Consider the following 24,502-nt stretch of genomic DNA (forward strand, 5'->3'; position numbering starts at 1 on the left):
GGGTGGCAAAGAACCATCTCCATATACGCTGTCATATCGGAGGTGCTACCAGCCGAGGTCATTCCTCACAACAAGGTTATCATTAGATTAAAAATAATAAAAAAAACGTCAACTCAAATGAATTTTGTAAGCTGTAAAATGATGGAAAGAGTCAGTCGAATGAAGACGATCAACCGCTAACCATTAGCTTCATTCGATCAATGATTTATTAATTATAATTACTGTAACTATTTTTATTATACTAATTTAATTTTTATTAAACCAGTCATCAACTCAAAAATGACTCAAGGATTGTCAGTGATGGAAAAACCTCTTTCGCTTTCTTCAACAAGCCGTCGTCATTTACATCTCCGAAAAATAATAATTGCATCCTTTTTCGGTGTGACAGTATCAAGTTTACTTCTCTTCATTATATTTTGGTGCACAAATTTATTTCAAAATACCATACTGTCGAGTTTAGTGGTAAAAAATGGCTCGCCGATGCTCGAATGGTTTATAAGGCCTCCTATACGTGCTGTTTACAAAATACGTATTTTTAATTACACCAACGTGATAGATTACCAACGTGGAAGAGCGAAGAAATTAAAGGTCCAGGAAACGGGGCCTTATATTTACCGAGAAACACTTACGCGTGTTAATTATACCTTTAACAGTGACGGAAGCGTTAGTTTCAAAGAAAAACGCTCTTATCAGTGGGAAGGCGGAAGTCCCGATGATGAAATAGTTATCGTCCCAAATGTGTCGCTCTTAGCTTCAATGGCTACCATGAGAGATACGCCTTTCTTAGCTCAATTGGCATTCACTGGTGTATTATCTACCCTGCAGTCTAACACTTTCTTATCTCTCCCAGTCAATGGATTACTCTGGGGATACGATGACAAAATATTTGAACTGGCAAAACCATTTATTTCGTTGAACAATAATATTCCCTTCGACAAATTTGGTCTTCTTGCTTTTGTAAGTAATTTTTTTTGTTAATCAAATTAATCTTAAAATATAATAAAATATATTTTTTGTGTTACAGAAAAATGGAATCTCACCTGACGTAATTACCATGAAATCTGGAATCAATGATTTGAATGAGTACAGTATGATCCAGTCAATTAACGGGAAGAAACACAAAAAAATCTGGAACGATGAAAAATGCGACAAAATTTACGGCACGCAGGGGTATACATTTCCATTGAAGATGTTCCAAGGCCCTAATAAAACTTTGGAAGTATATTCAGCTGACATGTGCCGCACTTTGTATCTTCGCAATGTAGGAACTGGCTCGTCCTTTGGGATTCCGTCTTTAACGTATGTTCTTCAACAAATATTAGTAAAAATTAGTTTAACCGATATTTAATCATTTTTATGACAATTAAATTATAGCTAGAAAAAAAATTGACATTTAGAAATTAAAAAAAAATTTTTGTGACAAATAAATTATAGCAAAAAAAAATTAGAAAAAATAATTGACATTTAGAAATTAAAAATAATTTTTTGGAACAAATTTTCTTAATAAAAAAATTGAAAAATGGTCAATTGCTAACTTTAATGTCATAAAATAATAAAATTCATTTATGAGATGATTGTTTTTATTAATAAAAAAATTATTTTTATTTTAAAAAAAGGTTTAAACCCGCTGAAGATATATTCGATTATTCATTAGACAGCAACCGTTGCTATTGTCCAGAATCAACTCCAGGTGTTGAGTCGTCAAGAATTTGCCCTCCAAATGGATTGTTCAACAGCTCGGCTTGTCTTTTCAACATGCCATTTTTGACATCTTTTCCACATTTTTACTCCGGAGACAAAATTTTGCTAAATAATGTTGAAGGTCTGAATCCTCAAGCTGAATTGCATGAATCTCACATCGAACTTCATCCAGTAAGAATCAAATGATTTTAAATAATTTTTTTTTTTTAAACAACTTGCAAATTATTGATTTTGATTAAATGAATTGTATAGAGATTAGGAGTACTGATCGGCGGAGCATCGCGTATTCAATTGAACATCGAAGCACGTCGTGCTATAGGAGTACCATTCCACGGAGGACTCGATGATGGTCAAATATTACCACTGATATGGATTGAATTAACAATAGACGATATTCCAGAGCCATTGCTCAGTAGTCTAAAGCACGGATATTACACGGTAGCTGCTGTCGAAACTGGTATCCAGTGGGGCAGTATAATAGCTTTTATATTGTCAACTTGTGGGTTGATGCACGTATGGAGAAAACAGAAAAAAGAATCAGCGGCTTTGAGGACTATAAATCTCTCAAATAGCCCTCAAGACTCTGCTAAACCACATGACGAGAGTGAATTAGCATCAGTAAAAATTAGTTCATAGACCATATGCATTATAAACTTTTCGCATATTTTGTATTAAAGAGATACATGTTTGTTATAAATATCATCTTCCATATCAACAAATTTAAAATGATTTATTATTTTTTCAGCTGCTTTTAGGATTTAACTTTAAGGATTATTTTATTCTCAGGGGATGATTAATATATATCTTCTTAGCTTAACTGGGTATACAAGAGTAGATAATCAGTGATAAGACTGTTAATTTTAGTGTATGCCAGATTTAGTTGTCAGTTATTTAATTTATGCTTCTGATTGATGAGTATTTTGTCATATAATTAGTAATAAGTGATGAATATGAGAGTATAATTATTTGTTTTGTAAAATATTAATAAAGTTAACTTTATTTTAAAATTTTTAAGTTTTTTTTTTTTTTTTTTTAACTCATACTAAATTTTAGAATAATCATTCAATTTAAAATAAATATTCTTCAGAAATTTTAACATTTAATTGAAGCTATTATCATTTTCTTCTAAGTATTAATCTCTCGATTATTATTACATAATTTATCAGCAGATTTGAGTGCAACGTAATTTTATGGAAGTTTTATTCTTTAATTGTAAATACAACTTAGACATTTATGTCAATTGATCAATTACATGATAACCTTTATTGTGTGGTATATGATCTTCCTTTTAAAAAATTAACAATTAAATTAGTTGTAATTTATCCAATTTTTTAGTGACGGATAAAAAATAAAATTTTAATGAATGAATCTTTGTTTTTTTTTCAATCTCGGATTAAAAATACGTCAGCGCTTCTTAGTATACTTTTCAGTAAATAAAATATTTATTTCTATAATTTTATCATTGGATAAATAGATAAACTTTGTCTCACGTGTTAACCCATTGCCATTGAAAATTGATAAAAGTAGTATAATATTTGAATCGCTCTATTAATTATCACATTTTAAATAAATATTTCTAAACATTAAAAATATTTATGTTTATACTTACACTTTGTAGCGGAAGTGTGATTGATAATTTATAGAATTCATTTTGGTATCTTTTGATTTATTTGTACAAAATTATTTTCACCTAACAAGTAATCTAGTATTTTTTTTCTAGCAATATTTATAACATATACAACGAGTAATATTCAATACAATAATATTAATAATAATAATTAAATATAATAAAACACACATAATATAAATACATTGATTGGACGGAATGCAATAACAAGCCAATTTATAAATCTCTTCTTAATCTCGTGCAATAAAATTTAAAAATTTAAAACCATTACTTTCTTTTTCACTTAAAATACCTTAATAAATAATTCTTAATATTATATTATTAATATACTGAAATATTTAACCAATTAACTATCAGTTTAATAAAATTGAATGTTTAAAAAAAGTTTTCTTCAGCACACTTTTGAATTTTAAATAAATTTTTTTTCGTTCGAACAAGTAAAACTTGAGCAGTACACATTTGTGTGTTAAAAACAGTATTGATATGTCAATATATTGGTCGAATTCTCGTGAGCGAGGCATGCATAAATTATAGACAGACATAATGTACAGATTAAATTACTAGAGATTGTCAAAAAAGTATTTTTTATAAAGATCCTGTTATCTGTTGGCCTCGGACCCACCAATAAAAAATGTGCGATCGGTCGTAACAAATTAATCCGAACGATATTGCGCAAATCTTTAATTTAACAAAGAAAAAAAAAACAATATAAAATAAAATAAACACCAGCTCTGATTTGAGAGAAAGAGAGCTTTTGTATAGAGAAGACTAAATCAGAGAAAGAGACTTTATTCCAAATATATGTAAGTATATTCGGTTGAATATAAATTTTTATATTGTATGTTTTTGTGTATTAATAATGATATTTTAGCACAAAAACGATTGAGCATCAGTCCCTTTCTCTTACTTTCACCTTCCCTCTGAATAAAATTCTATCCTGTAACCTTTAACTTTCTCACGATAATTATACAATCATTATTTTCGCAACAATTGCGTGATAGTCATAGAGCATCACGATTATCGACATATATTACAGTTCAAGTCTATTCTAAGTCTAATTATTGTTAGTTTGTCTACAATATAATTAATCAAATTTTAAAAACAAATCTACAGTATTTTCCAAGAGTCCAACTCTCTTGCTCTCTCATTAAATTGATGCATCTAATAATTATAATGTATAATTATCGATTATCTCATTTTTACAGGGATTACTTCATGGAGCCTTGAAAGCCAGGGTTTATATTTCCCTGTTTGGATGTACCTGGAGGTAGAGGAGTGCTCAAATGAAGCTTTTCTTGATGTTTTGCCGCCCTGACAAGACACAATAGCGCACCGAGAAGAACAATGGCACCTGCTGCAGCAAGAGCACCTGAAAGAGCTGCTCGAGCTATTGGCGGAACATCTACGGCCATCTTCAGCAGTGATGTTACGTGACTTGGTAAGCCATCTACACCCTGAAATTAATTATAAAATCCATTCAATATAGATTACTAACATCAATTGAAGATTATTATTATTTTAAATAGTCTTACATCTTCAAACCACATGATCGGGAAGACGATATCTGGGAAAGACGCAACTTGTTTGATGTCACGAACTTGGCTGACAGCAAGATTTATCTGAATTCTAGCACGTGCTCTCAATGTAGTTCCCATAAGTGGCTGGACGTCGATAAAGAATTGATGTTTTTCTTCATCTGGCGGTGATATTCCAATAACTGCTTCTCGCAATGTTGGGTCAGCTGTAAAAATATATTTTTATATTAATTACTTGCTTAGTAATTAGAAGAATACTAGCAATCTTGCAGTTACTATGTGACTGCCGTGACTTGTGAATTATGAATAAATAAAATTTTGCTTTATTAAATAATTAATTTTGTTAAATTGCAGTGTACTTTTTTAACTATTGACCTTTTTAAAGATATAAGCTCATCCCGATGTTACACTCATCAAGAGCTTTCATTTGAGTACCCACATGCATTTTTATATATTTTTCATATACACATATGTATAATATATATTGAGGTGTGCCAAAATGTAACTTCCGTGAAGAACCTTTTAAAATTGAAATTTTCAGTTCCTCTTTTAACAGGGGCTGTGTTTGGGCATTTCCTAAGATATTTTAGGGGGAGAGAATTTATTTAATTTTTATAGAATTTTTAACAGCAGATTTAATTGGACACTTCCGGCCAAATTTTGAATTTTCAGCGGAAATGCTGAAAAAACTAAGCTTCTGCTAAAAAATTCTATGAAAATCAAATCAAATTCTCTCTCCCCAAAATATCTCAGAAAATTCCCAAATACAGCCTCTGTTAAAAGCGGAACTCAAAATTCTAATTTTAAAAGGTTTTTCACGGAAGTTATATTTTGGCACACCCTATATATATATATATATATATATATATATATATATATATATATATATATATATATATATATATATATATATGAAAAATTGATGTGGGTACTCAAATGAAAGGTCTTGATAAATGTAATATCGGGATGAGCTTATATCTTTGAAAATGTCAATAGTTCACAAGATACAGGGTCATTTCTTAATTATGTAGATTATCAATTAAAATTTTGAAATAAAAGAAGAAATTTTAAATAGTGAGCATATTCTTAACAAATAATATTTTTGTTGAAATTTATTGAAAAGATATTTTTATGATAAATAAGGTAAAAGACCCAGTTATTGACACACTCGCCTAGTTTGATTCTTGCAATTTTATTCTAATAAAAAAAAAAAATAAATTATTCTTAAAAAATCAATTATCTTAAAATTTACAATTCAAAAATTATATTTATTAATTTATTAAAGTTGATTTGTATTTTTTAATAAAAATAAAATTACAAGTGTCAATAACTAGGACTTTTACTTTATGTAAAATTACAAAAGTATAAAAAAATACAAACCTAAATAAAAGTGAGGGAAACTGAGCAAAACTGGTGAATCATATTGACAGCGTGAAACATTGAAAGTACCCTCCGGAGCACAAGGTGGTCCAGCTGGGCAATAACACGACTGAGAAGAAATGCGATCAGCTGCTGCAAAAACATCTTTTGGCGGTACAAATCTGTATCCGGGAACATCACCTTCAGCCATCACTTCTTCCTGCAATTTAAAAGCAACAAAAAAATAATTAATGCAGGAATAAATCAATAAATCAACACGACAATAGATATTACCTTGAAGACAAGAGGAAGAGTTCTGCAGAGATCTTTATCAAAGACCTTGAGCTTTGAATCCTTGTTGATATGTGGTGGGAAAATGCTACCATCACCACCCAATACATTGTCGCATTCATCTGTAGTCCAGTGTTTGAAACTATCTTTGCCATTCCATCGATCCATCATTCCGTATTTGCTGATGTCCGAGGCACCGGTGAATATTGTGTATTGATCTGGGTGAGTACCATTTTTTCCGTACAACAATCCAAATTGGTCATAAGGTAACTTCTGTTCTTTAGGCACTACATCCTTGGCGAGCTTGAGTAATGGATCTTCGTAACCCCAAAGCAATTGCCCGACCGAGACCTCGACAAACGGCTTTATCTTGAGGATATCCATTATTGAGGCCATGGCAAGCCGAAGAAATCGAGCTGCGTGACGTGATTGGCTGGTTGCTGACAGCATTGGAACGTTTGGTACCACCACCAAATCGTCTTCCGAGCCGCTAGATAATTCCTAAAGAAGAAATAATTAAACCGGCTTATTAATAGTAATATAATACAATACAATAAAAGAAAATAAAAAATATTTCTTATTATTGTTTTATTAATACTCAACAATGACTTTCACTTTTATTTATACTGAATAATAAGTTATGAAGAGATAGTTTATAATAGGTTAAATATACAATAATAAATTTAATAGGAAGTATGATAAGATATTAAATTAAATTCCATTGTAATGGAGTTTTAATCGAATATTAAATATTAACGGAAAACTATAGATTGCAATAAAGCTATTTTATTCATTATTCTTCATCAACAATCATGATTGTTGATGTACATGTTGTAAGGATAAGTATAAGTATAGCAACAACAATTTATAGAGCTAGAGCTTTATCATCATCATCATCTTCGTCATCATGATCTTAGACGAGCCGACGGAGCGTTACCGCGGATGATATGCAAATTACAATTCCTTATTGTGCATCGGTTATGTATGGACGAACACATTTTCTTCGCAATCGGAGTGAGACGCGAATAAAGCATGTACGTTTCAAAAATGTACTTTCAGTTAAATCACGCGTTATAGGATTATTTTTAAATTTAAACCGATATCTTTTGACAATAGTTTGTTACTTATATTAAAAATTAATAAATAAATTTAGAATAATATTATTCTTCTTTTAAATTATAAATTATGCATTAATGAAGATTTTTAATTAAAACACAAAAAAAAATTTGTTGAAATTTGCTTTGAAAAAAACAAAATTAAATATTATTGTTATCTTCAATTAAATATTTCTTTTAATTGATAATTTCCATTGAAAATATTTCTACAATAATTATAGTAATTATTTAAATTCCAATCTTAACATGGCGAAAAAATATTCCACTGGAACATTGAGTCACACCTATTGAGTCATTAAAAACTATTATCATACTCGATAATAAAAATGCATACAGCTAGACACTCTAAATCATAATTAATTAGCATTCGACATTAATAGTGTACTTAGAAAAATAAATAAGTTATGTGTTATATATCTATATATTGTATATGTGTATATTTTTGAATATTCTGGCAATAAAAAAAAATCAAAAAAATTGTTACTTTAAACTTTCCGCTAAGAAAATCTAAGATTTACAAAAATCGGGAAGTTATTGACTACCCCCATACTCTGACTACCCCCGCGAGGGTATCACTATTTCTGTATGTGTGTATGTGTGTATGTAAATATTCAAATCTCTTATAACTTTTGAACGGTTTGACCGATTTAATCGCGGCTGGCACTGTTTGAAAGGGATTGGCTTAACTTAGATTTTGAATATAATTTGGACCGATTCATTTCGAGAAATCTAAAAAAAAACTGTGAAAAAAATTTTTTTTTCAAAAGTGCTTTTTTTTGGAATAACTTTTAAACGGCTTTTTCGATCAATTTCAAAAACTAATCAGCTCTTAACCTTGAAAAACCACATCAATCGCCGCTAATCCGGTCAAAATCGGTTGATTCGGTCGAGAGATATCGTGCAGGAAAGAAAACCAAAAAAAGTGTTTTTTTGGAATTACTCTAAAATTTTTTATCTAAAAAATTTTTTTATCGATGATTTCAAAGAATATGAAAAACTGCATCGATTGTCGTCAATCGCGTCAAAATCGGTTGATTCATTCCAAAATTATGACAATTTTAAAATTAAAAAAATAGTGTTTTATTAAACTTTCATCAGATTTTTGATCTCGAAGAGCTCAAAAACGTCATAAGTGCAATTTTTAGCATTTAGATATGGAATTAGCTGGACAGGGATGGCCTTTAGGGTCAACCGTTTTCCAGATTTTTTTTTTTTACTCTAACAGGATAAAAGACCCCATTAGTAGCGGGGACCCCATTACTGACACTTTCTTTGATTTTGGTAATTATTCAATAAATTAAATCATTAATTTTTTTTATGAATATATTATTTCTAATCTTTAAAACCTTTAAATCAAAAAATTTTTTAATTTTTATTCCAAGTAGAACATTTTTTCATTGAAAGAAAAAGTGCCACTAATCGGGTCTTTTACTTTGAAATAAAGTTAAAACCCACTAGTAGGTTTGTAAAAGTTTATAAAGAAGATAAGCCATCGTTAAAAGAAAATTTTTTGAAAGCGTGAATAATGATAAGGTAATAAAAAAGACTTGTACTATTTAAATAAAAGTAGTAATGTAAACATTTATAAATACCTCTGAAAACTCAAATCGCTTTCTGACGTTATAACTGACAGTGCCATTGTCGTTGAATTTAATATTAGTCTTGTCCCATTTTTGCAAATAAACATAGGGCCCAAGCTCCTGAAGAATCGGCTTGTCGCCGTTGTTGAGGAATTCATCAGCATTTGTTACATTGTAAATGTAAATATTCATATGAGGAACTACTGGAGGTTCCTTCCACCATCCGTAAGCTCGACCGCCTTCTCTGATAGACACCTCGCGGTTTATCAAAATTTCCATGATGTTTGGAAACAGCGCTGCCAAAACACCAGCGAAGATTATCAGCAAGATACCTGCTGCTACTGCGGTCCCTGTAAATTATTGAATTTTATTAATATAATATCAATTGTAAATTATTAATTATTAATTTTACATACATCGTTTATTAATCATAGTGTTAAAAATCAAAGAAGAAACAAAAAAACTAAAGAAGAAATGTATGTCAAAGTCAATTCTCAGGAATTCCAATGATTCGTTCTCGTTCCGATCGAAGAGCGAACTGAATTCCAAAATTTATTCGTTACACTCGAAACAATGGATTGCATGTCAATTTTTTTGGTTTGTCACTCCGTGTAATTGCCAATTCTATGACACTCTTTATTTACTCTAGTGTATCGTTGCGTGATTTCCATAATAGTTAAATTTAAATGCGTGAAATGACTTTTTTTTTTTTTTTTTTTTTTTTTTTTAATAATCACTGTATACATTATACATTATATATCAATCAAAGTATAATTAGTAATTTGCTTTTGCAAAGGATAATTATTTCTTCCCACTAAGTGTATTTTTACACCGCCGGTAGTTAGCGTAGCTGACAATTAAAAATACTTGTAGCCAGAAAATTTTTATCAAATTAGCTTTTAAAATATCGCGTTACTAAAACCATGAGGGCGTATCTCAAAATATACGCCCTTATAGCATTGCAGAACCAAAAGGGCGTATAAAAAAAATTTTTTTTGCTCCAATCAATATAAAAATAGTAAAAACATGAAAATTTATGAAGAAAATGGAAACAAAATTTTTTTCAATATACGCCCTTATGGTTTTAAGAAAAATTTTTTTTAAAGTCATAAGGGCGTACCTATTTTTTCGATTTATTATTAATTATAGATCAGAGTAAATAATAAATGTTACGGGTGATGAAAAATATCACACTACAACTTAATTTATCTGAAAAAATATTACTAAGTAAAAAAGAAAAATTTTGAATTCATTTTTGATCTACTCTTAAGTTTCTTATAATTTTAGTAATTCCAAAATTTATCATTAAAAATATAAATAATTCAAAAATGAAAAAAATACGATTTTTTTCTTACTCTGACATATAATTGATAATAAACCGAAAAAATAGGATACGCCCTTATGACTTTAAAAAAAATTTTTCTTAAAATCATAAGGGCGTATATTAAAAAATTATTTTTTTCGTTTTTTCCGTAGATTTTAATTTTTTTACTATTTTTACATCGATTAGAGTAAAAAAATTTTTTTATATAAATTTATAAGGGCGCATATTTTGAGATACGCCCTTATGGTTTTAGTAACGCGATATTTATTCATTTTTATTCTTGACAGACTTTATTGACATTTATGGTTATTGAAATAAATTTATCGTGATCATCTGACGTAGTTTTTATAAATAAATCATTATTTTTATAATTGTTTACTCAGCAAATTAAATATTATATCACAATCACGTTATTAATAATTTCTGTTAGTGTTATAAAACCTGGTACAGTGATGATGTCTTTTTTTTTATTCACTGTATTCAAATTAATGCAATTAATCTCCTTAAACGTCAAAGTTTTTTTCTGATTTGAATAAAAAAATAAAAACGACGCAGTCCGATTTTTTATTTTAAATTTATGTATAAAGGTTCATAAACAAACGAATTAAAAGTTATTCAAAATATTGGGTAATTGTCAGGGTTATAATACACATAAATAAAGTTACTCAATCTTTATTATAAATTTAAGAAAATTAAGCTCACAGTGGAATCATCAAAAGTGGAGTCGTACATTGAACTGTTCACCTATTTCGCATAATTTAGTTAAAATAAAATAAAATTGATATAATTTATTCAAAGTTTGTAACAGAAATTAAAATTTACTTACAAGTTAATAAGCAATCAATGAAGAGTTCAATCGTGTAAAATTTGAATAAAATTACCAGAAAAAAAAAAAAAGATAAATTTATGCTAATTGCTACTTCTTACCAAAAAAGGGTAACTTTATTTCTTCAAAGGTAAGTTTATAAAATGGTTATTAAAACTATTTTGATAAAATAAATTGAAGGTTGAATGAGAGAGGATGGTTCAATATAAACTACGTGGTAAAGATACAGCTTGGACAAGGTGCAAGGACGTTTACTTTTATGTATAGTCATCAATTACCCTTCACGTTCAAAATTCCACCTTAACTTGTTTTTTTTTAATCTTTAATTTAATATATTAATAAAACTTAACTATCGATAAATTTTTTCAGATTCTAGCCCCGCTTAAATACTAGTATTTTTACTCGACAACTCGATAAATAACTCACTGATTTATTTATATTTACATAATAATAAAAAAAAGTGAAAGAACTGTTAATAAAAATTTTTCCCAGAAGAAATGATATTCGTTCGACTCGATTTGAACTGAATTGTTATCTTTACTCAATGTAAAACAAAGAAAAAAATTTTAATAGCAAAATTTATTCCTGAAATTCATGCAACAATCATTATTTTAACTAACAGGAAATACTTTACTTGGTCCATAAAAATTCAAAATATCCTCTGAATAAAATAAGAAAGTTAGATACAATATTTTTTGGTCCTGAAGCAAAAAAAGTTTAAATAATAATAAAAATAAACTTTTTCTTTAAAACTTCCTACAAGTTACCTCAGACTGAGTATACTTCTCCATGACACTTGACCCGTCGCGTTCAGTACAGCACAACGCAGCTTATTATTATCGAATAATAATAAACGCGGAAGAAGAAGAAGAAATAAATAAATTGTTATTAACGATTCTACCGGAAGTTTATTTGCTCCCTAATAATGCACAATAGAAGACGAATGTACAATTTTTCTATATATTTATAGTTCTTATTATCGCATACTATCACTTTCCACGGCATGCGATCTACAAGTTAAGTCAAGGCTCTACCGGAAGCTAATTTGATTCGCTTTTCCGATTTTTCCAACCCGTCCTTACGTGAATTTATCATTTTATATCTTGCCTATATTTATAATTTTTTTAAATTTATCTTCATATAAGTCTTATGCATTATTAAAACATATTAATAAAAATTTTGGAAATAACCGAGCATTAATTGCAGAAGAAAAATTATTATCCATATAAGGATTTCTTGATTCAACTATTTTTTGAAATAAATTATTTACATTAATTTATTCTGTGATAAAATAAAATAGATATGTCTTCATTATGATAGATACACATACAGATTCGTTAAAGAAGAAATTAATTTCCCATGCAAAAAAAATTCTGATTCGAAATGAATTTAAGATTAAAATTCATAAATATGAATTATTTTTGAGATCAATCCAAATTTAAAATAGATTTGTAGATAGAAATTAGCACTTCTGTAGAATTTTCGATCATGCTTCAGAATTTCAATATAGACTTAAGAATATTTAGGATATTTTAAATTAAAATATTCTTTAGTTTTATATGTTTTCAAGTCTTAGATATTTAAAATATTCTTAAGGCTTTATTAAAAGTTTTAAATGAAAATTTATCTCAAAACTAATTCATATTTGTGTTAAAATATGAATTTCAATCTTAAATTCATTTTGAATCAAAATTTTTTTTGCGCGGGTTGATTAAAGAGATATAATCTTGAACCAAAATCATTTTAAATCACACATAAAAATTATTATTAGTTCAAGTAACTTTTATTTGATTCAATCATTTTTTTATCAGTATAATTTTATTTAAATTAAAGAGTCCCTTGGATTTTTAACTTAAAAAAAAATTTTTTTTTGTTACTGAATTATTTTACAATGTTTATGTGAATGTTTATGTTCAAATTTTTGAAAAGGCTGAAGGAATTTTGTATGGTACCGTCATCGCTAATTGCCTTTAGGTAATTTTTTTTTTTTTTTAAATTAAAAAAACTTTAAACCCGTTTATTTCGGAACTATGTTTCTCTGGTTGACGTATATGATATCTTTGGAACCACTGACCCGATCTTCATAAAATTTGAACCCCATACTCTGCACAGTATCACCTATTACATCCGCTACAACCAAATCAAAATTTTGATTTTTACTATTTTTTTAGAACTGAAAACTGTGAAAAAATACTCATTTTTCAGTTTTTTTTTTTTTTTTTTTATTTTTAACCGTCCGCTATTTTGTTATTTATCAATAAATCTCCGTAATTCAACAGCACAAAAATAAATAAGTTTACTTACACAGAAAAAAAAAAATTTCTTGATCCAAGAAAATTATAAGGAAGATCGAAGTTATTTTGAAGCAAGAAGAAATTTTCTTAGCTTAAAAAAATTTAACTTTTAACCGTTCAAGAAATTTTAACTTTATTGAAAAAATTTTCAGTCTTCCTTAAGATTTTCTTGATTTAAGAAAATTTACGCTTGACTCAAGACTTTTTTCTTTCTGTGTAGCAAAAAAATAACTATTAAAAGTGATACAAATAAAACCTATATATTATTATTATTATTATTATTATTATTATATTCTCAATAATTATAAATATATTTTCTAGGTTCAAGAAAATTTCCTTAATAGAAGTTAATCTATTCTTCTATATAAATAAAGAATTTTATATTTTTCTTCTATAAATTTCCTTAATAGAAGATTAATTTATTAATCAGGTGTCCAGGCATTACACATTAATCCATAAAGATTAATAACAGTAAAAAACTTTATTTACTTTTTATTCATGTCTAAATACTTTGTGTTTCACTTTACTCAATCGAAGATCAAGTTCGATTTGGAAATAAAACTCATATATGACGATTATGATGAGTGTGAGTAACTCGACTGTTCACTTTAATTTGGAAGGCAAAATTTATTCATGGCCAATTGTTAGAAGGTTTCTTCGACATAATTTGTAAATACGCCCTTGGACAAATTTGGATTTCTTCTTCTAATTGATGATTTATTTGAACACTTTAATTTTAATCCTTCCAGGTTTTTTGAAAAGTAAACATTTTAAATATAGTAAAGCGAAGAAATAAAATATTTAAAGGGCCGAAATTCTCGAGTGATTTGCATATATGATGACGAAGAAGAAAATAAAAGAATTGAAATGAGTTATAACTTTGGAAGCTTGCGATTATTTGCACATAAGGACGACTCATTGAGATTTCCTCGAAAAGATAGTATACAAATACAAAACTATTTATATTTGTGTATATATTATGGTGCCAATGGAATGGGTCATGAATATTAATAGTCTATGACAGGAAAAAGCACTTACTATTCATCCTTATAGTTACACAGCAATTGTCATCGGTTCGAAGAAACGAGAAATGTTGGGCAATTTGGAATTCCCCATTTGTTTTTTTTTTTTTTTTTTAAGTAAGAATTTAAGATAAATTTTTTAGGGAATGATCATTTATAATTATTTTGTAATATTTACTAATTATAGTCGTAGGAAGATATTAAAAATTACTGACTCATTTTTAAAAAATTTTTACGATAAATTTATAGCTCCCAAAGTAGAAAAAAATTTTCTGTAAAATTATTATTGCGTCTTAGATTATTTGTCCTTGGATTTTTTCGATCGTAATAAAATAAAAAATGTAAAAATAAACAGAGAACCTTTACACTTTTACAGTTATTGTATAATAATTAATTGTTGGTAGGAAATACATTACTATACACTCGTTCCGTATGAAATTAGAGTAACTTTCACTGGTAATCTAATCCAAAGTGAATAAATAAAACGACGTAGAATAATACTCAGCAATTTATCTCGTAATAATATTAACAATTCAATTATGAAAGACTTGATTAAATATTTAATAATAATTTTGCTGATAATTGAAAACATAAACATTCATTAATATGTTGATATTTACATTTGGTTAGTAAAAACATTTTTGAATTATAATAATTGGCCAATAACATATTTAGTGAACTGGTTAAAAAAATGTCACGGACACCTGAGATTTTACAATCAAAATAGAGTACTATTACTTCCATTGGGGAATAAACAAGTTAATGGTGGTACCGTCCTCTCTAAAGAAGATGATATTTTATTTTTTGAGCAAGGTAATGAGAAAGGTCACTCGAGCAATGGTCCTCTTTATTTTACTTACTAATGCCATAATTCGACCTCTAAATAACATTCCCTTGATATGATATCACCGATTTACTCAAGAGTCACTCGGACCGGTTAATTTAATCGTTCAACTACCTTTTATTTTCATATATACATTTAAATTTATTTCAACTTTTTACTTTCGTTTAATTTACTTTATTAAGGCCACCATTCATGATGTCATGATACACCTTTTTAATTTAAGCTAGTAAATTTCCACGAAAATTATAAAATTATTCAACACTTTCTTTTATTTGGAATAATATTATATAGAGAACATTTTTTTTCTGATGTTTAACCAATTAAGAGATATTTATATCTACAAGGTATTTTATTTATATCTGATATACTTTTTATTAATTAATGACATTAGTAAAGGTTATTAAAAAAATAATCTTGATAGTCCGAACCGAGAATTGAACCTGTATCTTTCGGGTCTACTCGAGACTCTTCAGTTTTTAAAAGTGATAAAACTTATAAATATTTAATTTGTTATTCATTGTACATTTGTAATTACTGCTATACGTCTGTGGCAAGAACTTCCGTCTGATATTGTAAATGCGTCCAGTCTTGAGGTTTTCAAGAATAAAATGTTTGACTATTTATTCAATCTAGATGTATAAATGTTCATTCACTGATAGAAAAACAATCTTGATTCAAGAAACTTTTTTTCTTCAAAATTTGAACTCTTGAAAATAGATATAGATATATTTCTTTCTTTCTTGTGTTAAGAATGGCTTTTTTTTGAGTCACTAATTTACTTATTTCCAAGAAATAATTTTTTTTCGGTATAACAATTAAAGACTATTTAGTTTTTGATGAATTATTTTGTTTTTTAAACGATAATGTTATTTTGGTTGAAAAACTAAATGTATCGATTGAAGATAATATAGCTCTTAAACCAAGAAAATCTAAATCAAGACAAGAAATTCTTAAAGCAAAATAATCATTTGTCTTCCAAAATAAATTCTTAGATTAAGAAAATATCTCTTGAGTCAACATAAATTTTCTATCAGTGTAAGATTGTAAGAGAAATCGAAAACATAATTATAATTATATTATAAAATTGTAATCAGAGTGCTTAAAATCTGTAAAATTGTAGTTATTAATATTTTTTTTTTTTTTTTTTAAATTGTAATCTATTGTATTTTGTATTTTTACTTGCCATTTGGCCAGCAGGCTTTGGCATAAATAAATAAATAAATCAATCAATATTCTAATTTGAAAAATTGATTTATTTTAATTTATCAAAAAAATTTCTACAGTTTTAAGTGAAGATAAGTGATATAAATATGTATTGCAATGACTTCAAGTTCTATTTCTAGGTCAAAGAATTTTAAATAAATTGTAATGTATCATTGCTTTATTAAAATTCAGTAAAGTATTTTACCAGTCACAATTATTTACACAATAAAAAATTTTGCGTCATTGCATCAAAAAAATTTTATGTTGCATATTTAACACAAAAAGTGTTAAATATCAACATAAAATTTTTTACTGTGCAATTTTTCTTAATTATTAAATTAATCTGAAACATTTCTTCGTATGAAAAAAAATTGAACTCGATATTTATTCATGTGAAACTTCGGAGACATCCGTTCTTCCCTATCGGATATCCGGTTGTCAATGAAAATACTGGCATCTTTTCTCGCAATATTACATTAAATTTTTAGCTAACCGATCTCAGGCGTTATAATTTAAGTTCTTCATTCTTCATAACATTATTTTATATAACAGATCACGAGTTACGAATAAAAATTATGAATAAAAAATATTTGTAAAAAATGCGCTCATTACAGATAGTAACATGAATAATTAACAGCAAGTATTACATTTCTTATTCATATTATTATTATTATTATTATTATTATATTTATTCTAATACAAAGATCTAAAACATCTACTTTATCAATGACATTGAACTAATTTTTATTAGCTTATAATTAAATCCATAAAATGTATACTTAACATAATAAACTCGTTCATTTTTTGTATTACTTTTTTATAAGTGAACACATTTAATATATTAATAAATTAAAAATTAGTTTTTTACATCTGCGACATTCCGTTGAGAAAAATATCAAAGAAAAAAAACTAGAAAATATATGTAGCGATTAACCCGAAATTATTTTTTACAACATTAGTGTATTAGACATTCTCCCGTGATCTAGCAATGATCGTACATTTGACATGCAATATCCTTTTTTTTTCCACGAGGTCAACGTGATTTGAGAAGCAAGGAGAACTACTTATACTGTAACTGCCGTAAATTTCCACCATAGTTCTAAATATTACTATACTGTAATTCTGGTTTATTAATTTTAAATTACCGAAATATTTTTTAGAATTCATAATTAACTTTTTTGGGGGTTTTTTATAATTAAGAAGAAATTAAAATTGCTGACAAAAAATCTAATGAATTTATTATTTATTTAATGGCAATGTGATGGAAGAAATAAAAAAATAATAACCTCAAGAATGAACTTGTGTAGTGATAGAAGAAATAGAAAAGATTTTTTTATGATTAAACCATAATTTAAAATTGTCTGTATTAATTTTTGGAAACAAAAAATTACAAATAATAATTAAATTAACAGATCTGTCAATTTTTTTTATTTTTATAATTAAATTGTTACGAAAAAAATTTCAATAAAAAAATTCCTAATATCTAGAAATTTAAACGAATTACAAGTGCAAATTTTTTGAAAATATTTTTTTTTATAATTCATTTGCAATAAAAATAAAAAATAAATTCAGATGCATGCTAATTTCATAATAATATAAATAAAAAGTGTTTTCAATAAAATTTTTATCAATTTTACAACTAAATTGTTACGAAAAAAATTTCAATAAAAAAATTCCTAATATCTAGAAATTTAAACAAATTACAAGTGCAAATTTTTTGAAAATATTTTTTTTTATAATTCATTTGAAATAAAAATGAAAAAAAAAATTTCTGATGTATGCTAATTTCATAATAATATAAATAAAAAGTATTTTCAATAAAATTTTTATTAATTTTAGCAATTTTTACGCTGAGATAATATAAAAAATAATAAAAACAGAAAAAGTCTTATAATAATGACGAATAATGAGAAAAGTTTTATTACAAGTGTGATGGGCCCAGTAGAGAGGAAACAAACACTTTCAATGCTCTCATTCCCAGTCCCAGTAGACTAGACATCTTAAAAATATGTATACATTATACATAATATAACGTGATAATCTATTCTCCCATGTACCAACTTTGTGTATGCATTTTGACAATGCCTGACGACTTTCGCGGAAGGTGCAAGTGTATCTTCTTTAGTGACAAAGAATACACATATAATCGTCTTTTTAATTTATTTATTTTCCACTACACCTTCCACGATAAAACTTTCTATATAGAGAAATAAAAGAGCTAAAAGCTGTTTGTTATTGCGACTCGTGAAGAAAATAATAAAAATTTGAATTAATATAAATGGGAGGGAAAAAATAGTCCTTAAAAATAATCAATGACAACGAAGAGGGTTCGAGATTATTTATTGGAATACTTGAGAGATAGAAGCCGTGGACTTCCGTCCGGCAAACGAGTTTCTGAAGACGAGAATTATTTTTTAATGCGAGGCACGCAACGAGTCTGTTTATTACCCTGCCATAAAAGTTATTTTTCATTTTATTAAATAGTTAATGAAAAATTTGTAAACGAAGAAATATATTACTTTAAGAACATAGTGGAATTTGTTATTTGTAAGTTTAAATGTGAAGCTATAAAAAGTAATCAGGTCGATTGATTTAGTCTCGCAAGATATCAAGCCATATGTCGAAATTCAGTTAACGCCTAAGAAGAAATTTTTCTTTAATAAATTTTTTAAATCATAGTAAAAAAAAATTAGGAAAACGGTTGACCCAGGAAAAGGCCATCCCTGCAACTTCCCGCTACTTTCGTAATTAAGCGCTCCAAATTGCGCTCATTACGTTTTTCAACTCGAAGAGCTCAAAAATATAATTTTCATGTAGTTTTGAGCTCTCTGAGCTCAAAAGTCTTATCAAAATTTGATAAAACACGATTTTTTTAATTTTCAAACTGCTATAACTTTTGAATAAATCAACCGATTTTCACGCGGTTGGTGGCGATCGATGTAGTTTTTTAAGCTCGATAAAAAATTTGGAACAAAAAAATTGATCTGATGAAAAATTTCGAAGTTATTACAAAAAAACACTTTTTTCGATTTTTTTCGACAACGATATCTCACGAACGCATCAACCGATTCTGACGTTTTTTGGTGGCGATCGATGGGGGTTTTCAAGGTTAAGAGCTTATTAGTTTTTGAGACCGATCGGTTTAGCCAATTCAGAGATATTAAAAAAAAACAACTTTTTTTTTCTCTTCTTTTGCATTTTCTCGAAATCTATTGGTCCGAATTGGTTCAAACTCTTAGGAAATCTAAGTATGGCGAAGCTCTTTCGAATGCCACCAACCGCGATTATTTCCAAATATCAGCACACATATAAGATAAGATAATAATCAATTAAAGCTTTCAAATAGTAATTCATGTAATTTGAATCAAAAAAATTTATCAGAAGATAAATAGCTACAATCAACATCCAAACAGAATGATTAGTTACGACCTCGAATTTGGAACTGTCTGTAAATTCTGGAATGTCTAGCACAAATCATTTCAATCAAAAAAACTATAATCCCAAATGTGACAAGAAACCCGAAGAAATAATTATTAAATATTAAATCGTCATAGTCAAATTCTTCATAATATTCACTTTCTCTTATCTTATTCTTGGTCCTTATTTTTCTATAAATCCTTTTATTCAATATTTTAGAATAATAAGTGTCGATAATTCCTGATTCTAAAGCTTTTTGCGCCATTTTGTCGAATTTACTCTTCAATGACCAGTTTTTCCTGGCCCAATAAACGAGTTGCTTCTTAAAGAACGCCCGTTTCGATAGATACAAGTCATTATACTTAGAAACAACCTCTAATAAGAGATTTCTTTCAAAAACACAAGCTATTGTAGAATTCTTCCTTGTTTTAGTCCAGCATTTACTTATTTCTGTATGAGTCGTCAAATGAAGATATTTTTTGTCCTCATCAGTAATCCACAACTGTTCATTGATCATGTCATTCTCTAATATGTTCGAATAGAATACATGAAACTTGTTCTGGTAGAGGTCTTTCATCGTTTCGACGTTGCGTCTCAAAGGCTTCGATAAAACGGCGGACATGTGGCCCTAGAATTCAGGAACTATTAAGAATGCAAAGATGAATCCAAAGAAAAATATAAACTTTATCGCCAGTTGATTGAGTGGAGATTCAAGACCCATGCTGGTTATTAATCTCATGACGTCCATCAAAGCTTGGCGCACGTCATCTCTGTTGATAAAAACCATAGTTATAGCGAACATGACCAACAGCACGAGTGTCTTGGCCACGAACAATTCGTCGCTAGTAACATCGTTGATTACCGTTAGAAAATCAATTTTTTTGGTCAAGATTGAAAATTGTATTTCGGTAGAATAGTCTGTAATGATATCCTCATATTCATATTTAGTATTACTTATATCCATCATTTCATGATAAATGCAATGTGTATGGTCGACCAGTTGTTGTATATAGCCTTGCTTCCAGTATTCGGTTAAGTTTGGCGTATAAATCAAGTCTAATGTCGGTGTAGCATTAATAAGAACTGATATTTTATATGGTAAAGTACACATGATTTCATGTTCAAGAAGACTTTTTAGGTAACTATCAGCACTTTTTCTGTAATTGAATATTGGAGGTGGCTTTGTTTCAAGAATATTTACAGATTTTATGATTTCACCTTCCAAATGACCTGTCTTATCGAAGATTATACTTTTACAAATCTCAGGATCTAAAAATAAACATAATGAGTTATAATCATGAATACATAACTAGAATAATTAATAATTAAAATACTTTTAGAATATTGCAGATTATAAAGTTTCATTTTTTTGTCATTCTCTCCAAATTTTTCAATCAAAGCCCACGGCTCCGGAGCATAGCTTGCATAAGGATTCAACGTAAAGACGACCGTCGATTTTTTTTTAATGCACAAGTAATAAACAGACAATAAATCCTGCTTTGACATGAATTCTAGTATTCTTCTAGTACTGATGCAACGTGAGTCGGTGGTGAGAATCAAAAATCGAGATTTTATGTTCCACAACGTCGATCTTTGGAGATTCTCGATAGTCATATTCAGATTATCAATGGACTCAAATGGTAGCACATACGACGGATATGAGGGTAAAAAACCGGTGATCTGTTTATTGAATTTGCGGTCAATTACAATCACCGGAGTCCTAGTTAGATTCCAATTGTCGTCATATAGATCCTTCGAGATCACTATTGGATTCAAGTTATTCGAGAAACACATTTCAACCAGCTCTCTCTGTGAAAAATTAATAATTTATTTAATAACAGCTTATTAATTTTTTATTCCAAATATAACTTTATAATTGAGTCATTTAATTATCGATTGGAAAATTTTAACTATTATTAATTAGTTTGACCTTATTAATCGACTTTTAAATAATAACAAGTAACCCGCAGTCATTATGTGACTGCCGAGATTTACAGATTATAAATAAAAAAAACTTTGGCTTTATGATTTTTCAATATTCCTAACTACATTATACATAGCTAAGGTATTTTTTAAATCAATTCTTCTTCGAGCTCAAAAATCTAGTTTGTATTTAGTAAAATCTTTTTTCCAAAATGTTTAAGTTTATAATGGCTAGAAATTTGAATAGCGCGCTAAGCGCGCGCCTTAATTTTAATCAATGAGGAATCAGGTCCTAATTTTGCGAGTTTCAACTATTGAATAACTTCACACTCTCATGTATTTTTATTGTAAGAATTCAACGTAAAGCAGAAGAATCTAGCCAGTCAAAATTAGTTTATTCGTTCGTGAGTTATCGTTGTCGACAAAAAACCGAAAAAAGTGTTTTTTCAGAATTACGTCGAAATTACTAGTTCGATCAATTTGAACTTAAATGTTCGTCATGAGGCTTTAAAAACTGCTTCGAATGCCGCAAGCCACATGAAAATCAGTTCATTCATTCAAAAGTTATTGCGGTTTGAAAATTCAAAAAGTAGTGTTTTATTGATTTTCTATCAAACTTTTGAGCTCGGAGAGCTCAAAATGACACGAAAAACAATTTTTGTTTTTAAAAGTCAGTTCAAGAAAAATGCAATAATTAATTTTCTAAAAGTTGACTTGATATTGAAACTTACCGCATCACGCCTGAGACGCTCCGAAGAATCTAGTTGCTTTGAATCGTAAATTTTTATTTCACTCCCCCCCACACTCGCAATAATTATACAATATAAAATTATTCCTCGCCACATGATTGATTTTTAAATAACTTAATTATTGTATATCAAAAAAAATTCTATCAACAATTTATTTTAAAGAAAGATAGAAATTTAAGTACATGAATGAATTCAACGATTTTTCTGAGAAATTAAGCGTCTGCTTCCTTGAGTGGCGAAATTTGAAGTGGCGGACAGAGCTCATAAACCTATAGAAAACAACACAAGTATCCATAGCAATATTTGTTGTTGCAACTCAAAAAAACATTAGTATTTGTCGGAGAAATTGCCGTATTATCCGTATTTAATTATAAGCTATTAGTTTATTAAATTATATATATTATTTATATATAAATTATATATATAAATATATTAGTTTATTAAATTCGCTGGTGCTTCGCGTGTCACACATCTCGAACGACTCACAAATGTATTGTATTATATCTTCACGCTATATTTTCATGATGCATTTACATAGAATCGATTTACTGGCAAATTTGAACTTGAAATGGGTATTAAAAATTAAAATTTAATATTACCAGATCTACAAATTGATTTCAAAAGAAATTATATAAATTTTTCGTTCACTATTACTATAATCGACAATATTAAATTGCTGACTATTTGATAATTATTTATTCGCAAAATCTAACTTCTAAAAAAAAAAAAAAAAAAAAACATCTGAAAAGCGGGAAATTAAAAAACACTTTAAAAAATAAATTAGATACAAATCTTCGAGATAAAATCAGTTTTATTTTTTTTTTTTAAATGGATGAAAATAATTAAACATCAACCTGACATATTCTTCACACAAAGAAGAAATTAAAGTCGCTTAAAAAATACTATTAATTGAAACTTATAAAAGCAACAATGAAAAGTAAATTATTATATCACACATATTGAAAGCATTTAATTCTTCAGTTAATGGACTTTGTTAATATAAAGAATATAGTTATATAGAGGCTGTATTTAGTGATTACGGGAGCAAGAGTTACATGTATTACTGGGATACCATACAGATATATAATATGTATTATATGTATGAACCATTACGACAGAATAACTTTTGCAAGAGTTAATGTGTTTGGTGCACTAGAGTATACTCGATTACTTACATCAACTCTGTACTATAATATCTCTAGTCATACTATTTCTTAGCTAAAAAGTGAATGCAAACTCTATCAATGGGGAGTACATTTAAAATATCCGTAAAATTATAAAACCCACGTAGGTATTAATATACATTTAAAAATAACTATTTATCGTTGTAATTATAAACTTTCAGTGTTATTATTTTGAAACGTGCTGAAAATTCAGTTTTATTATTATATTTCTTCAATCCCGCTATTTTGCAAGAGAATTAATTTTTTTTAATTAATGAGAAGAAAAAATCAACGTAAAAAATATGCATGTAAATATATATTGTTCGTACATATAAATTATTATTTAAAGCAATCATAATAATTTTTTTTTCTTCTTCCCCTTCTTTTTGTGATCGTGGTATTTAAACTTTTGCAATTACTGCGCAATGTCATCTAGCAAGTGTATCCTTACGAACCATAACTACTAATTGACTGTCCTCGTGCACAGAAATCTAATAGTAAGTAAGTAAAGTCCGATTGAATTAATTTA

The 24,502-nt window shown here is 27.9% G+C and overlaps 3 protein-coding genes and 2 long non-coding RNA genes across 6 annotated transcripts in view; 2 read left to right on the plus strand and 3 right to left on the minus strand.

Annotated features, from left to right (window-relative positions):
* Nucleotides 1-4,051, plus strand: LOC141535552 (scavenger receptor class B member 1). Its single transcript, XM_074255534.1, has 4 exons — nt 1-957; nt 1,025-1,299; nt 1,617-1,872; nt 1,954-4,051. The coding sequence occupies exons 1-4, from the start codon at nt 280-282 to the stop codon at nt 2,335-2,337; spliced, it is 1,593 nt and encodes a 530-aa protein (XP_074111635.1). The 5' UTR covers nt 1-279; the 3' UTR covers nt 2,338-4,051.
* Emp (epithelial membrane protein) overlaps nt 3,347-24,502 on the minus strand; it is a 24,983-nt gene continuing 3,827 nt past the window's right edge. The window contains exons 2-6 of the mRNA XM_074255535.1: nt 9,221-9,558; nt 6,517-7,014; nt 6,244-6,442; nt 4,861-5,069; nt 3,347-4,782 (exon numbers count right to left, since the gene is read on the minus strand). Of these exons, the coding sequence (XP_074111636.1) occupies nt 4,537-4,782; nt 4,861-5,069; nt 6,244-6,442; nt 6,517-7,014; nt 9,221-9,558 (1,490 nt within the window). The 3' untranslated portion in view covers nt 3,347-4,536. The remainder of the gene's footprint in view (nt 4,783-4,860; nt 5,070-6,243; nt 6,443-6,516; nt 7,015-9,220; nt 9,559-24,502) is intronic.
* Nucleotides 10,062-12,566, minus strand: LOC141535555 (uncharacterized). The gene is made up of 3 exons (XR_012480609.1): nt 12,126-12,566; nt 11,993-12,059; nt 10,062-10,074 (listed from the first exon to the last, which is right to left on the minus strand). It is a non-coding gene; the product is annotated as an uncharacterized LOC141535555 (long non-coding RNA).
* LOC141534589 (uncharacterized) lies at nt 18,382-21,936 on the minus strand. Its single transcript, XM_074254020.1, has 2 exons — nt 21,473-21,936; nt 18,382-21,407 (listed from the first exon to the last, which is right to left on the minus strand). The coding sequence occupies exons 1-2, from the start codon at nt 21,930-21,932 to the stop codon at nt 20,767-20,769; spliced, it is 1,101 nt and encodes a 366-aa protein (XP_074110121.1). The 5' UTR covers nt 21,933-21,936; the 3' UTR covers nt 18,382-20,766.
* Nucleotides 23,688-24,502, plus strand: part of LOC141535554 (uncharacterized) — a 1,765-nt gene continuing 950 nt past the window's right edge. The window contains exon 1 of one of the 2 annotated variants that reach the window (XR_012480608.1): nt 23,688-24,470. This is a non-coding gene — a long non-coding RNA (uncharacterized LOC141535554). Of the gene's footprint in view, nt 24,475-24,502 lie in introns of both variants that reach the window. The other variant, XR_012480607.1, reaches the window with a different exon arrangement.

Source organism: Cotesia typhae, unplaced genomic scaffold, assembly GCF_013202065.1.
Source record: "Cotesia typhae breed Kobodo isofemale line unplaced genomic scaffold, CoteBio_Ctyphae scaffold_13, whole genome shotgun sequence".
Lineage (NCBI taxonomy): Eukaryota > Metazoa > Arthropoda > Insecta > Hymenoptera > Braconidae > Cotesia > Cotesia typhae.